Source organism: Aedes aegypti, chromosome 2 (assembly GCF_002204515.2).
Source record: "Aedes aegypti strain LVP_AGWG chromosome 2, AaegL5.0 Primary Assembly, whole genome shotgun sequence".
In the NCBI taxonomy this organism is placed as follows: domain Eukaryota; kingdom Metazoa; phylum Arthropoda; class Insecta; order Diptera; family Culicidae; genus Aedes; species Aedes aegypti.
The window spans coordinates 363,120,857-363,137,905 of record NC_035108.1 but is presented as its reverse complement, the minus strand read 5'-3'; the positions used below and the strand labels follow the sequence as shown (position 1 = coordinate 363,137,905).

The 17,049-nt window shown below is 36.3% G+C and overlaps 1 protein-coding gene across 12 annotated transcripts in view; it reads right to left on the bottom strand.

Annotated features, from left to right (window-relative positions):
• Positions 1-2,439: 2,439 nt before the first annotated feature.
• Positions 2,440-17,049, bottom strand: part of LOC5570819 (CD109 antigen) — a 77,741-nt gene continuing 63,131 nt past the window's right edge. For 9 of the 12 annotated variants that reach the window (XM_021846504.1, XM_021846506.1, XM_021846505.1 and 6 more), the window contains exons 9-13: positions 4,875-5,182; positions 4,513-4,812; positions 3,141-4,450; positions 2,925-3,078; positions 2,440-2,857 (exon numbers count right to left, since the gene is read on the bottom strand). In XM_021846504.1, coding sequence (XP_021702196.1) covers positions 2,646-2,857; positions 2,925-3,078; positions 3,141-4,450; positions 4,513-4,812; positions 4,875-5,182 — 2,284 coding nt within the window. In that variant the 3' untranslated portion in view covers positions 2,440-2,645. Of the gene's footprint in view, positions 2,858-2,924; positions 3,079-3,140; positions 4,451-4,512; positions 4,813-4,874; positions 5,183-5,708; positions 5,962-15,277; positions 15,396-16,731; positions 16,916-17,049 lie in introns of all 12 variants that reach the window. The other 3 variants (XM_021846508.1, XM_021846512.1, XM_021846500.1) reach the window with 3 other exon arrangements.

Below are 17,049 nucleotides of genomic sequence, written 5' to 3'. Positions count from 1 at the left end.
AGTGATCATGACAAAATATATGATTCATCGCGGTTGTTTTTTATCCTGCGATCATAGCAACAACGATTAACCTTTTGTCGTCAAGTTATCACAACAATCTACGCTCCGCACTGTGCACTAGCGATTAATTGTTCGCTAGTCAAAATTTCATTATTTTGAGAATTCTTTCATTTTTTTTATTAGTGATTTGATCTAAAATCATTTTGGCATGAGCTCCGTGAAAAATAATAGCGCGCAGACGGCATGATTCGAGTTTGATCGCTACTTGTAACAACATCCGATAAACTCTTTGTCCGCCGACAAACCGTGCATCGGATGCTTGATTTATCGGTCCAAAGCGCGCGTGGTGAAGTCTTCAAATCATGTTGGTGCAAGAGCGACGGCCCTATTAGACCTTTCAAATACCGTGCTGTTTGTCGCTAGAGTCAATTTTTTCCATCCTTGATCATTTCGCATTTTATTTTTCATGGGGTCATCATGGAGCCAATTTTACATTATTCATAAAATAATTGTCATGGCAAAATAATCTGAATAATTACCTAAATTCGTGCAATCATTCTTTATATTTTCTAAACTTTAGTCCAGACAACACTTACGGAAGTTTAGCTTACGATTGTTTGCTGTCATTCGTCCTTCTTTGCTGAATCATGCTTTAAAATTGTGATCTTTTTGATCTAAATCAATGAAATTTTAGTAAAAACAGTGAACTGAAACTTAATTTGTAGACATCAAAAAGGTTGGAAAACTTAACAAACTGAACAGTTATACAAAGAATTAACTTACTTTTTAAACGGTCGCATGCTGTGCCTTGTAAGTTTAGAAACACCAACAAAATAATTCTGCCGGAGGTAGAGTTATTCGGTGTAATACGCCCCAACGCGGCAATACGCCCCTCTTAATTTTCACGGATTTGAGGCTTCTTTTACACGTAAAAATGATTACTTATCATTAATGTTTGCGAAAAAAAATGATGATGTGCATAGATGTTCTTTGAGAAGTATAAACAATCAATAGAAATTCTTAAAATATCGAACATCAGGTTTTTGGTTTAAAATTTTGCTTTTGATAAGCAAGCCTCAAGGTGAATGAAGCTCGTTCCTTACTTTTGTACTTATAACAAAAACTTTTACCGGGAGACGAATGCTACTGGACACTTTTAAGCTTAGCATTTGGTGGAATCCTCCTTGTAAACATTTCTTCAACGCTGTGGACCTTGTATATATGGAAAGGGCATACATATTTTCCGGGTTGTTTTGAAACATACTCTTTTTTTATGCGTCCTAGAAAGAGAAAGTTGCGTGCAGAGCATGACCAACTAAATAAGTAACACCTTGACATTAAAAAATAGAAGTGAAGCATTTGCTACTGCGATAGAGCAGTTTTTCCTTAAAGCCTGATTTGCTACTGAAAAGGAATCGCAAAAGAAATTTCTCGCCGATTCCTTGCAGAATTTTTTTACAGCGACTCCCAATTGAACTGACAGTTCTTTTCAACTGCGTACTGCGAACAGAAGAAAAAGCATTCTTGATCGATTCCTTGCAGAAATTTCCCATGCATCAGTCAAGTAAAACACCTACCCCCTATGGTAAACAAGCGAAAAAAAAATGGATTTTATCGTCGCTCTCTCTTTGGGGCTCTCGTTTGCTGCCTCTATTTACAAGACTTATTACAACTTGCGATACATTGGCGATCGTAGATCGCAACAGATGGAATGTTTTTCTTTGCTTGCTTTGATTGTGCTTCAAAATCAAATGAGAGCGAATTCTGCAATGCCTGCCCATCACTATAAAAGCTGTTCCCAGCTCACATATGTTGCCGCTACTCTGGTAGATGGTATGATTACCTCTAAACGTTCGCACCATCTTACCTGTCCTGCAGCGCTACGAAGCCGAAACCGCGGATCTTCAGCATCGGAATGTATGCGTGTGCTTCCGATGAAGTTGCCGTGGATTTGCAGTTCCACGTACCGAGTTTCCAATCGCTAGTCCAGTTCCGTCGCTGTGGTCTTAGTCCATTGTTCTGGTCCGTATTCTCTCGTTGACGTTCCTGTGCTGGTGTATTTTTACGGTTGGCTTTAGGCCGTACAACCCCCCCCTCTTGATTCGCAGAGGACCATTCCCCCAAAATGTTCGGAGGACCATAGTGCACAGTTTAGCTTAGAATCCTTCTAGCACTCGGACAATGATCAGCCGCCCCTGACGCTGTCGCTCCTAACATGGAGTATAGACGCTTCAGGTTTGCTGAAGCACGAAACAGTATATTCATTGAAAAATTACTGATATATGTACTACTCACGTCTACACAGATTAAACAAGAAACTCGCACACCTAACAAAAATCATTACGTGAAAGCAGGGCTATTATGGAGACAGAACAATAGAGCTTAAAAAACGAGTTTCCAATGGCTTCGGATATTTGCATGTCTGCAACACATAATCAATTCTGTTTACATTATCTATATTGTGATCAAATTTTACAGTTACATAAGTTTATCCAAAAATCATACCACTCAAATCACAATAATCTTCCACTAGGTACATAAAGCTATCATCGCAGTTTTCTCCTTCCGCTCTAGCAAGATTATTGCAAGTTCATCTTTCTCTCTCTCAATTTCCCCTGTCACTTAACGTTGTTCATGGAACCCTTTCAATTGAACAACCTCACCAGCAGTGCAGCAACAATTAGCTGCAAACCGATCGTAATTCCAACTGCACCGCTTTTGGCCATCACGGTGGCCTCCTCCTTAGGTGATCGCTGCTTCTGCGATTTAATCGAGCACGAATTGCCGCAATCTTCATTTTCACAGATGTCGCACAATCCAGCTGCCGGTCCATTGTAGAATTGACGAGCGATGCGAGCTGATGGGAATATGGAATATAGAGTATTATTGAAGTTAGGAAGTAGAGAGATAGAGTAATCACTTACAGTTATCGTAATAGTCATAAATGACTACAGGAGCTGGCTTCTGCTTGGCGACCTTATGCGTGCGGAAGGCGGAAACCGTAGGGCACAGTTCGTTACGGTCCAGACTGTCGAAGTACATTACAACAACGGTGTCTCCGTCCTTCAACTCTACTTTCTGGAAAGGAACAATTCGCATTATAATGAATAGGACAAACCTTCAAAATTCATCTTAATTACCTTAATATACTCGGTATTCTCCAACGAGGGCAGCGTATCCGAATCGGCGGTGAAACCACTTGGGAAGCCTACCTCCATGACGGCCATGTTGGACTTGTTTTGTCCGGCGGTTGGAACAAAGTTTGTGCACACAGTCAGATGCAAATAATCCTGATTGGAGTTTTTGTTCACCTGAGGGTCCAGCACAAATCGGGGCCACTCTCCGGTGACGTTCATATTGTACTTGTAACCCAACGACACGACGGCGAATCCTCGTCCTGTAGCCTTGATGTCGATGTCCTTCGCCGACGACGGGAGCTCGAACTTTTGCAAGATCATGTTATTCTCCGAGTTGATCTTCATTTCCTTCTGTTGATTTTCGTTGTAAGTAACCACGATGGTAACGTCATTGTTCTTGGAAGAAATCTTTGCCGCTAGTTTGGCCAGCGCTTGCAAACCGACGACAGTGTCCTGAGTAGACTGGAATCCACCCTTGTCGTTACGCTGCGAGATCAACCACTTCATGATTGGCAGGGCATCGCTATCCAGTCCAGCTTCCATGAAGGCGAGCATTCCGTAAGCGGACATTTCTACGTTGACGGAGTTGGGTTTGCTGTACCACGGATTCTTCTTGTCGGCTTCTGGGATGGGCTTGTTCCACCACTTTTGATCCTCATCGGTAGTAGCTTTAGTATCCAACTGGGAGAGAGTGAAATCCTTGGCACTATGATCGGCCAACTGAAGGGCGTACGCTGCAATAGCCAGAGCGTAGTTATCGTCTAATCCTTCTGTGTTCCTTACGATATAGTCCAACGCTTTGTTGATGACATTGGTGTACTTGGGGATCAGGTTCTTGTTCTCGAGGAAAGCAATCAACGTGTAGGCGGTTAAAGCGATTCCCTGTCCAGATCCGCCTTGCATATCCGTGTGCGAAACTTTACCAACTTCCGGGAAGCTTCCGTTAGACGACTGTTGATCGCTTAACCACTCCAAAGATTTATCGATGATTTTCTCATCAACGCTGATATGATCGGCGGCTTGTTTGAACGAGCGAGCAACAAACGCAGTCAACCAAGTACTGCCCTTGGGATCAGACTTGCCGAAAGCACTGAACGATCCGTCATCATGCATATACGTCAACTCGCGCTGATATCCAGATTCCATGTACTTCTTTGCCTTATCCTCGATGCTTGCCGTAAGCTGATTGGTATTCTTCAAGTAGTCCAACACAACGATGTTCGGTACGAAGTTCAACATGTTCTGTTCGCCACATCCGTACGGCATACGGATCAACGAGTCCAGATTTTGAATAGTCGAGCCCAGTACGTCACCTACGAATAATAGAATGGATATTTTCAGAAGTTCAGTTAGCCAAACTCAATTAAATGCTTACCGATAACAGCGATCTCTATACGTGTCGAGTCTGGAACGGCATTCTTGGGAATCTCGACAGTGAAGTTGTTGTTTACCTCTGGAGTGGCACGCAGATCAACGAACGAAGCCTTATTGACGTACTGGGGCAGACCTTCCGGTTCAACGAGCAATTGGCGCTCAACACCGTCTCCGGCCAGCTGAGTAGTGGCTGTAACCTTGATGGTAATATGACCCAACTTGGATGGTTTGATCATGAAGGGGATAGTTTTTCCTGTATTGGATGCAACTTGAACGGTTTTCTTGCGGAACAGTTCAAGCTCTGTAACAAATTGTACAATTGATGAACTAAATAGCAAAATTCTGGTTATGTGTGACACTTACTTGGATTTTCATGAACCTCGTTCTCCACGTCGGCAAACTCAAACTCCTGTTCGGTGTTGTGGAAGGTTACCTCGGCCGTTTGATCCGAGTCCATGTAGTTGAAGACCACAATCGGAATCGACACCACCTCTCCCCGTTTCACGGAGTATGGCAGATTGGTGGATACGAAGAACGGTAGGAAGACGTTCAGTTTCCTTGGCTGACGGGTAAGACCCAATCCATAAACTGGGCTCACCGAAAAACCGGTGATCATCCAGGAAGTTATCGTGTCGGGAACCTTTTTAGTGATGGTCTTCTCGCCAGAAAAGCTGTTGCACAGTTGTAAAAAATACGTTAGAGTTCATGTTCAATCATATTTCTAGTTTAAATAAAAAGTGACATGCAGGTTAGTTCATTACGTGGTGAAAACAAACAAACACTAAACTTAGTATCGGAATTTCTACTCTACTTAGTCACAAATACACCAAGGCATAAGCTCACCAGGAAATGACCCAAACCACCAATTTCAAACATAATTAAATTCGTTGATAACCTTCGGTATTCGTCAGCAGCGTCTTGTTAAGTAAGGTGATTGATTTGTCTTTAGTGATTGGTTACTCAACCATCATCCTGGAACTCTCTGTGGGAATTTGGGGAAGGATTAACCCCTCCAAAGGCGCATAAATATATTATTAGCTGAAACAGCAGCAAACAGCGTGGTCAGCGAATTGTGAGATTGTATTAAGTTTTTTGTTACAAAAATAACGGTTCGTTGTTAACACGCCAATTAGCGAATTGCAAATGCTGTCTGCTTGAGGTCAGTGCACCGGATTGGTCCAATGTTGGGATATTTACCCCGAATACGCATTCTCAAACAACCAGGTGTCGGCGATTTCGCGCGAAAGGAACACCCGAGGGACGTCCCGATGGGGTCTCGGAATGCGACTGAATGCGAAAGGTCCGGCCAACGGAGGTCTCGTATTGGTTTTGAACTCGTGCACCGGCAGGAAACGGGGATTCTTCTCGATCACCGTGTACAGGGGAGTTCCGTCGGGAGCTCGCTGCACTTTGTACGTGATCGGCGGTAGACGGCTAGCTGTGTCGTTTGCTGGAATAGATTTGGATATGAAGGGAATGGTAACTACTGGTTTATGACAGGATTAGGGCAGCAGGGAGTGGGGTATCGAATCCGTTGGTTTGGAAGGATACGTCAGATGGCGTCGGTTAACCCATTGAATGCTGATAGGCAGAATAGGATTGCATTCAACTGTTACATGATTTCCAGTCATGTACCAGATAAATTATACCAATACATGAGCATCCCTATGATGAACTTTATCACGAGATTTTTTCTGTAGATCCCTAGGATGCTTTATACGGAAGAGTGTTTATACGCTGAATATTTTTATGTTTCGTAAAATCATAGACAACCTTAATCAGCGATGGACAAAAACAAAATAAAATGTTTGGGAATATCAGAGTGCTGATTAACTCGCTTCTGTCCTGCTCGATAGTAAGCGAAGCTAAAGTGATTCGTGAACGTGTTCGCTACTGTTCTGAATCAAATGCGCATTGGAAAAAAAATACTTCGAGATTTCTGGTTTTCAAGAGTTGCTGGCCATAAACAGGCAGTTTACTGTTGATTTGATGGATGTACAATTGATGTGCCTGTCAAAACTGTAATAAATAACACCTTTTTCGGCTACTCGCGCGAGTAAATATTCGCGAAATTTTTGCTATTTCTTTTGGTATGTTCTTTCGGGCAGGCGGATGCAAACTTACTCACACCAAGCCTGTTCACGAATCTTTCATGCTTGTTTTGTGTTGATTTACACTTGTGAAGTGCTTCATGATGCAAACATTTCCACCACTGACCATGATGAAAAATACGCAATTCGGTGCATATATATCAAAATCAATAATTTCGATCATCAGTATAACACATCAGTAGTCGAGCTGTAATATTTAGTACAACACGAATCGAATGTAAATTCTTTATTAACTCGACAAGACTTGATATATAAATTGGTATCAGTTCACCATAACAAAATTCATTATCTAACGTATTGAAAATCGATAAGTAAATAATCAAATGGATCATTAAACTGTTAAACTGCCCTTCAATTAAAAGAAAAACAGCGAATACATTCTACATCTGTTCAATCCACGTGACGAACGCGGAAGGTTTTCAAGAGACTCTTGAACAAAAAAACAAACCTCCAATGGTTCCAAGTCCACGTAAAAGTGAAGAGTTTTCTAATTTCTAGGCGTTTTTGAATATTCCGCACTATCCGAAGCGATTTACCATGACGGCCTCGATGCGGTTGAACCGGCCCTGAGTTCTTAATGAAAAGTTTAAAAAAAAAATTATTACTACCATCAGTGCACCAGTATCCGCTCATGCCCCTATATCCGCTCACTAGTGTAAAAATTGATTTTTCGAGTCGCACGGATATATTCTAACAATATTAACAACTTTCAAATGAAGTCGTCCGACATTATTTTCATTTGATAAAATAATTCTTTATATTGAAAACACAAGACCTCATGAGCGGTTACCGTGATGCATCAATACCCGGACGCTTAAGTTGAGACATATGTTCAAACTCCATTTCAAACCATTTTTTATCAAATGAGATTTGAGTTCATTATTGCTACATATAGTTATATACCTGAACTTGATAATAAAATCAAATTTTATGATAAAAGTTATGACAATACCATGAAAATCATTGAAACAATCAAGCTTGTCTTGTCCTTAAATTCGGACACCAGAAGCATTATTTGTTTATAAATCCGGATACTTGTGAATCATAACCCGGACAGCGCTCTTGCAATATGGAATACTGTATCAGAATTCATAAAAAGTGTATAATCATTTAATTTTATGACTCATTTATAAACATTATATGCAGGAATGTGATCTATAATGCTTTTGTTAATGAAATGGTTGTAATTTTTTTTGTTCGATTACCTCAACTGCATCCGTACATATGGGGCTGAGCGCTTGTCGTTAGAACCTCCGAAATATTTGAGTAACACTGCTTTTCAGAGCATAGAACTGCATTTTATTCACTAATAACACCTGATTGATAATATTTGTAAGATTTCTTCCAGATATATCCTTAAATTTTCACTCATAGAATGAAAACACAATACTTTAGAATGGTGTCCGGATTTAAAACCACCTGCTGACAAACCTGGACAGTCTCTTTTACACCTTAATATGCGTATTTACACGAGCTTCACGAGTGTAGTGCTTCCGAATACATGAATTAATGTTTATTTTACTGTTATATTCAAAATACGTTGTGAATAATGTAAATTAAACACATATCTGCCAGTTGAATATAAACGCACGTTCTTCGCTACTTCTACAGGAATGATTCACAATGCAACAAAAAAAACACGTCAAACACAAAAGACTTTTTTGTTTTGATTATTATTAATTATTAGGCAATGGTAACTAGATTACGAATGATTGTAAAATGATCAGCAAAAATGGAAGTAGATATTATGAATAAAATTTACCACCATAATATTTAATTCCACCAATAATTCATGTATTGTACCAGAGTGTCCGGATATTGGTACCGTCCGGATTTTGATTCACCACCACCATAAAAAAAATATCAGGACCATAAAAAAAATCAGGACAAATAACGATATTCGAAATAATGACGCCTGTTTATGTCATCAAAATTTTTTCTGTAGAAACAAAATTTCACGGTTGCTATGATGGCTATGATGCTATGAACAGCTTTCCAAAGCATTTCTGTTCTATGGCTCGATATTTCCATGAGTCGATGGTCCCTTCAATGTCGACTCATGGAGGTTTCACTGTATTTCGACTATTCGTAAATGACATCACCGGGATGGAAGTCAGTCAGTCCGAAGAACAGTTCAAATTAATTTTTTGGCCTAATTTTCCCAGAATTTTCTGTTGGATTTATTCCACGTTTCTTGAGCGACATGCAAAGTTGTAGCAAATGATAAGTAAGGTACCGTGGGGTAAGTGGATACAGAAAAATCATTAGTCAACTTCATTATTACGTACAGCTTACGTAAATAATGTAATTCAAACTTTTTTCTGTGGATAACAAATGAGGGACTAATATACTTCAAATCGTCATTTATTTAGATTTTTCTGATTTTTATGTATTGAGTATGAGGGACTTGAAAATTTGCGCCAAATGATCCACTTGCCTCACTATGGTGGGGTAAGTGGATCACCGCTAAAAAAAATCTTTTCTCAAAACATATATGGTGTAATCATGTATACTCGTTCTTGTTATTAGTGCTAGTTATGTTATGTTTTGATACCATAAAAATGGAAAAGTGTCTTCATTTTATCAAAATATTATTAAAAATATTTATACATTAGTTCACACTAATTCAAACAAAAATAAAACATTGTAGCTAGAATAATTTGGGGAAATTTCTTAAATATAATCACATAAGTTATAAAGAAGTATTGTAGGATTATTCCTAACGATGTTTTCGAAAAACACTTGTTGTTTAAAAATATTAGATACATTTATTTTTGTTTAACAAACTGAAATCTTCTTATTCTATTTTTGAATGTATTTGTATCATCTGTCTAGAACAATTTATATGGTCAAATAAGGTACGATAACATGTTTTCAATTGGAAAATTTGTATATTTTGCTTTTTTGCAACTCAGCTTTAATAAACCACGAAAAGTTTTGTAACAATTTTGCAATATTCATTCTTTTATATTTTCTTATGCCAGAAAGATTAAAATAAATTTAAGGTGGATTAATTCAAATTTTCTTTAGTCAATTAAACAAATTTAAGCTAGTAATGAGAAATAGTAAAAACAAAACAATATTTGCGAGTGTTCAAACTTATTCAAATTATCGTAAGCAGTCTGCCAATAAATGGTAATAATACTTGATCCACTTTCCCCACCCCATTAAAAAGTGGGGGTAAGTGTACCATGTCCAATATATCTGTATTTATTTATAAAATTCACATATTTTTCATTTAGATTCATACAATTAGAACTGAAATGTTCACCATGCGTTGAAAAAACTAGTAGAATTTGATTTAAGGAAAAGATACAATGAATTTTTGATTGAAGGAAAACAATTTTGAAATTAATTGATTTTTGCAGCCAACAAGTTTGCTTGTATTAGTGTTGGTGTAGTACCAGTTTTGCATTAGTATCAGTGTGGACGTAAGAACATAACCTAAAACGAAGAAATGCTGCGAAAACATTTAACATATTCAAGTATTTATGCTCAATATAGATAAATGATCCACTTACCCCATTGATACACTTCCCCAACTGTACCTTATAAAAATTTTGTAGAACATAGTAGGCCAATCAAACTAAAAAATTAAACACTTAAAAATTATCTCAGCTCTTAAGGTGAAGATGCATCGAAGCCAAACCTCTAATTTTCAAGAGCACAAATCTGGAGAACCGAACACCCGTTTGAGCTGAAAACTTAATCGATTGCTCACCACCAGCGTGTGACCAATCGATTAAGTTTTCAGGTTAAACGGATATTTGGTTCTCCAGATCCGTGCTCTTGAAAATTTGAGATTTGGCTTCGATTCATCTTCACCTTAAGCAAAACCGAGAAAAAGTTTGTTCGGCAAATTCGTTCTATGATCATTTGCTACAACTTTGCTGAACATACCAACTCACGATTCGTTAAAATAAAAAAAAAGTTGGCGTGTAAACAAAATTTTGGTGCGTACATTTTGTAGTACCGAAAGTTCTGAACGTATTCTCAGAAGCAACTATGGCTCTAAAATCAATAAATCGAGACGAAAACCTCATGTCCGCCTAAATTAGCTTCCTGGACCAGTGCACAATGGACCAAATCGACAATTTAGCCGGAAAAAAGTGTTTTCTCTGTTCTCGACGATTTTAGAAGTTCGATGTCATCACAGAAGTTATTCGGAATTGATTTTTGCATCTTTTAAGAAAAAAGTTGAAAAGGGTGGCCCTTATTTAAGTTAATATTTTGACTCAAACTTATTTGTTTGATGAAATTTGTGACCGCGCTCTTCTGCAAACATTTAGAAAATGTTTTTTTGAACAACTTTGTCGAAGACACTTTTGATCTAACTCTTCATTTGAACTAAGTAAATTGATTTTGAATGTTTTAACTTAGGGTGAAGGCAATAAATCAGTTATTTTGGTCTAACTTTTTTATTTTCAGTTTTACGTGAATGTGGTCGTCAGAAGAGTTGCAGAAGATTTAAAGATACACATTTTTGCTGAACATTGCAAGTTTGTAATTCTTGTGATTTTGAAGTTATAAACAAATTTAAGTGAAAAACTATGAAATCTTCAGGTTCCCATAAAACATCGAGTTGGTCCGATAAAATTTTTCTTTTAGTGGCAATTGAAAGGCCATACGATAGGCAACTTTTGAGCAAAAACTGTGAGAACGTAATTTTTGTAAATTGAGAAAATTTAATTCAAAAGTACACTTAAAAAACTCAAAATTCACCTGTAACTCACAAGATTTTAAAGTTAATGGCGTGCTGCCTTCAGCAAAGTTGTAGGTTTTAGCCATATGATATGCCCTCTTCAACATCTTATCCAATTTCTCTCGCCGTTCCCTTACGGTACCTATCCATCTAGTATTCATTGCTTTCTTCTCCATGCTCCCTCTTACTTCGAGCAAAATAGACCGATATGCCGATAAACAAATTCAAATTTGTATTTTTCTTTGGGGCATTTAAAATTATGCTAATATTTTTTTTTTTTTTTGATAAAATAACCTTTTACATTGAAATTTTTAATAAAAGAAAATTAATTCTTATCTAGCCAGCATAGACCCTACTATTGTTGGAACTTATCTAATAATAAATGTTTTTATCAAAATCCTTCGATGTAGTGAGTTCAAGTACATTATATCCCGGATGTTTTTGTTAAAAATTTATTCAGCTTTACTAGAAAACATTTGACAATATGGTAAGGTTTCAAAAAATCGCTCATTTTTCTCTCCACACGAGATAAATTTACGAAATCATAGCTTTTCAGGTATTTTCAATACAAATAAAATTAATTCATTTCATTATTATTTATGTCATATATCTATACTTTTGGAAAGACAACAAAAATTTTAGAGTTTAACATATTTTAGATTTTTACATGTTTTCGCGGATATTCAAGAACTTAAAAATCAACCACAGCTAAAACTGAATGTTTACTTTTTTCAAATGTTAACTGTAAACTGAATATTTAATTCAAATTTCATTTACTTAAGTTTATAATTTCCAATAAAATAAGTAATAGTCTGATCATTTATCGTATCAAATATTATGAATATATTTTTTGTTAGATTTTTATTGTACTTACTTTATGACCTAGCACAAATTTTGTACAACAAAATCGCTCAGACATAACGCTATGTGTGCAAAACTGACAAGAGGAGCTTCCAGCAATGTTACACCATATACACAAACAGGTAGCGAAAAAAATCTCTCAAAATCTGCTCTTAATATGTGCGAGAATAAAATGTGTGAAATCAGATTTTTATTTGCACTAGTCTCAAAATGGCAATATTATAAAGACGTGCTTATACATTTTGTTTCCTGTTTGATCCGTCTTCAGTCTTTTTTGGTCCATGTCTGGTCTTTTTTTGATCTCTTTTTTCAAACTAGAGGTCTCTAAAGTTCTTATATATTCTAGTCACAGTGTTATCGAAAGTTATTTTCAAAATATATATTATTTTAATTCAAATAGTTAAGTCCCATTCAAGAATAAAACGAAATTCTAAGCAATAACATATAGATTTTTCGACATGAAAGTTATTGTAGAAGTTCAGTGAAAATGTTTTAGCAGAAATAGATTACTTTGGTTACACTCAAAATCTATTTCACTCGAATCATAATAACAAATTCTCTTTTTTAAACTGTTTGTTTAAAACAGTGATTCCCAAAGTGGGCGTTTTCGCTTAAAAACTTAAGAAAAGAAGAAAAAAAAGCAGCAAGTGAACAAATTTGTTTTATCGACGATCGTACAATTGCCAGGATAATACATTTGTTGATACAAAAAACAATTGATGCATATCATAGATATTGCATGACTCTTTTATGGATGTACAAGTAGAAAACATTATTATTGGGGTATTTTAATTGAAACAATAAGATTGACTACTACACCCTTCAAATTTGACCAATTATCGTTATACTTATGATGAAATATTGATCAATACTTTTACGTAAGTTTATCGCTTAATACGAATGCTTAAATTTCAAATCGGGGGAGCGATTCCAAAAAAATATTGGACTCAAGGAGGCGAAAGTCAAAAAAGTTTGGGTAAAAGTGACTTAAAACAAGATACAAAATTTGTTTTACTGAAAAAACTACGAGTTAAAAACTAAATTTGAAAAAGTAATTAAATTTGAGCAGAAAGAGAAATTTTCCATTACACTCAAAATTTCTGTCACTTGAAAAAATACAAGAAACCATAGTTTTGAACTCGATAGCCTATAAATCGAAACTCAAAGTGAGGCCATATATATTTTGTGATTTTGTGGAATTTATTCGGTTATAGAAGAGCGGTGATCATTTCTGAAGTAAAATGAAAATTTCAGATTACACTCAAAATTTCTTTAGTTTTAAAAATTTAAATCGATTTAGAGTGTAATCTAAAATTTATATATCTGCAGCATATATATTCAAGAGCCTTTGAAATAAACACCAGTTATTACTTTGAGTTTTGGATTACAGGTGAACAGTGTCGAAATATAAAATTTTTAATAGTTTTTTTTCAGTTAAAAGATATTTCGAGTGTAATCCAAAATTTCTATTTCTGCCCAAACATGTATCGCTAGGCTTAATTTTTACAAAGAAAGCCATAATTCAAATCCTTAAACATTGTTACATTGTTAATTTCTGTCACAAATCCGTACCAGATAAAACTAGGAAGTATCTTTTGTTTGAAATATTGGGTATAATATCTATTTAAGAAACACTTAAGTGGGTATTGATATTGAATAGTGTCTGATTCCATTACTGCAAGAACTTTGAAGATTGCTTAGAAAACGACGGAGATATACATTATCAAAATTTAACTTTTTCCAGACCCTAGAAGCGTAAGTTTTCTTCCTCTTGTTAGTAAAAATGTTGAACTTTTCCAACCGAAAATATTTTTTATAACACTCACTGTTTCTGAAAAACCAATTAACATGAGTTTTCTCTTAATAAAATGCAAAATTAATCCTATGGAGCTATCAGATATCGACGACATACTGTTAGGAATTTCTTTGAATCCTCGCAATAGACTTCATTTTTTTTTTGCTTAAACTGTAGTTATTTTATGGTAGTGCAACTATTGATAACAATTTCGGGACTAAAGCCTTAAAAGAACATCGGGTGTGTATTATTATTTGTCTTAATTATAATGGGTTTTCGCCCTTGGCGAGTTCGTCTTTTAAAACAATACATAATCAAAGCAACGGTTAGCAAATTGCCAATGCATCAGGCGTTAGAATAACGATAATCATGGAAGGCGAAATGTAAATGAAACGGCATCTTATCCGTTTCTCATTTTAACCATAGCCGTATAGGAAGAGATGTGAATTGAAAAATAGATGAAAATTAACGATAAACACAACTGCAAAGTACGATGAAGTGTATGATCCAATGATCCTCTGCTAGCAATGCAGAAGTGATCGTCATTCTACTTTTAACCCTACCATTCCATTAATACAAGAGGCGTTATATTAGATACACAGTGATTTTCTATATTTGTGGCTCAATGGTAGATGAATTCGACTGGGATTTTTCTAAAATTAAAAATACGTTAGTTTGGCTTCCTTATTCCTAGGACAATCATAACGGTGGTGAGTTTTGCTAATCCCGACGTTTCGGATTTTTAATGACCGTTTTTCAAGGGCATAACTGTCAATCTTTTTGTGCATTTCCTGAATATTATATGAAATTTTAAGAAAGCTTCGTCTCGAAAAAAAACAGCAAACAATATTGAAATTGAAAAAAAAGGTTGAAAACTATATTCTTGAAAAAAAAGCACAATGAAAGAGCCAAAATGTTGAGCAAAGTAAAACTTATCGCTTTGATTTTTCCAAGACTGAGAAAGCCCAACTAATCCAGTTCAGAACTGCCAAACTGTGCATTGGATCAATTTTGGCCAATTTTCATGGGTGATAATTTCCCAATACAATAGGAAAGTTCAAGTCAATTTTGATATATTATTTGAAATACACAATAAAAAAAAAACGGACGGTAACCCAAACCAAATATCAAGTCTGCATCAAAAGATGTATGAGATTAGGACCATGAAATTGGACATATTTTGCAGATGTAAAAAAGGATAAAAGACAACTTCAGGAAGAAAAAGCTCCTTTATACGTCAAACGCAGCATTAACCCTTATAAGTTGCAGTTTTTTTTGTCTAGAAAATGGTACACACCCCTCAGATCCTCCATAGCTTTCCCAAATCCATGCTTCGGGAAAATCCGTTCGTATTCGACCAGAAGAGAAGAATCCAGCACCACCTCCAGCTCCGGCGGCATATTTGTACTCTGGAACTGTTACTAAGTTGTCAATACATATGCACACTGTAGGGGCAAGTAGTTAAAAACGGACACTGTGGGAGTGACTAATAATTCCTGTTTTTGTTATTTGTGTAGAATACAACCGCCAAGAAAGCTCAGCATCGCTCCATGAGGAGTCATTTTACTTTTGATCGTTGAGATTTTTTGAAATTTTTAGGCCAAATCATTCGTTACACTAATTTTCCATCAAAACCAAAGCCATGACCCCAATCAGGTGCACTCCAAATCAAACCAAACCTTGTGCTCTCCCGGCTAATAATCATCATTAATAAGTCATTTACTTGTTTTCGCTATCGAAGAACCAAACGTGGGCGAAGTGTTTTCGAACAACCGGTATTTTTTTAACTTTAATGGTGTGCAGTTTATCTATTGAAAAACTGTTGTCAAAGTTGGGCCGGCCTACCGAAACCATGAACATTTCAGCGTCAGCTTGTCCAATAGCAGTAATGGGTCTGGGTCGATTTCTTATTGAGGATGCTGATGTCGAATATTGGCAACATGTTTTTTTTTGGATGAATTGTGATTATAGTGGGCATAGGAAAAGGAAGAAAATTATGAACGATTATTCGTTATGCTATTAAATCATTTCAAACTCAATTCGTTTCATTCACTGTGTAATGAGTAGTTAGTTAGTGTTTTCTCATACAATTTCAATAACAAGTACTTTTAAAATGCTGTAAAAAGTAGGTCAACGACATACAAATGAGGTTGATGCTAGTTCTTCAGGGGCTAGATTTGAAACATTTTTGAATTAATTCATATTAAATTTTAACAACACCTTATATAACTCAAATTTTAACACGTGTTATGTTTCTAAAACTTGACAACCTGCCAACCAAAGTGCAGATTTGGACTACAAATAAAAAAGATTTTGAACATCAGAACATCATTCACCAAAGTTATTTTCAACAATATTTGGTTTATTATTTAATCTTGCAATTTTGCTTAACGCTTGTTTTATCCTTTTTTTTTATTCTTCACCAAAATATCGACTCACTGTTAAGCCCGCCGAAGCAAAAACGTCGAAAAAATAAAACGAACTTTCAGTAACATAAACCGATTTATACATAACTTAAATTTTGCCTTCGTATTTCGCATGGAGAAACGTTAGATTTGATTACATGTACAAGAAATTATTACTTGTTTTTGAACTACTTAATATTTGAATTCCTTATGAACACTACTATGAATAACAGAGCAAATGCACGAAACATAAAGCTAGTACAAAACAAGAACCTTACATTAAACGATCAATTAGTCACATATGAGAAGAAGAAAAGTTCGCATCCAAACTCAAAAAAACACAAACCCATCAAAATGGTCCCAGATCCAACTCTCGGGAAACGATTTACGAACGGTGGGCCCCACCGAAGAGGGTGCCGACCCCGGTGCAGCCTTGTCAGCTTGTACGGGACTATCTACAACGTCGTCGTAAACTGCCGATTCTAACATGAACACCGGTACACGATGATGCTTTTTGAGTATCTGTAAACCTAGAATGGTGATGCACATGGTTAATTAATGGAGGATGAACTCGAGGAAAACGCCACACTATCGTCGACTGAAACGTAAGCATTTTGACGGGATCACAGATGAATACAACGAACAATTAACAAACACAGTAAGT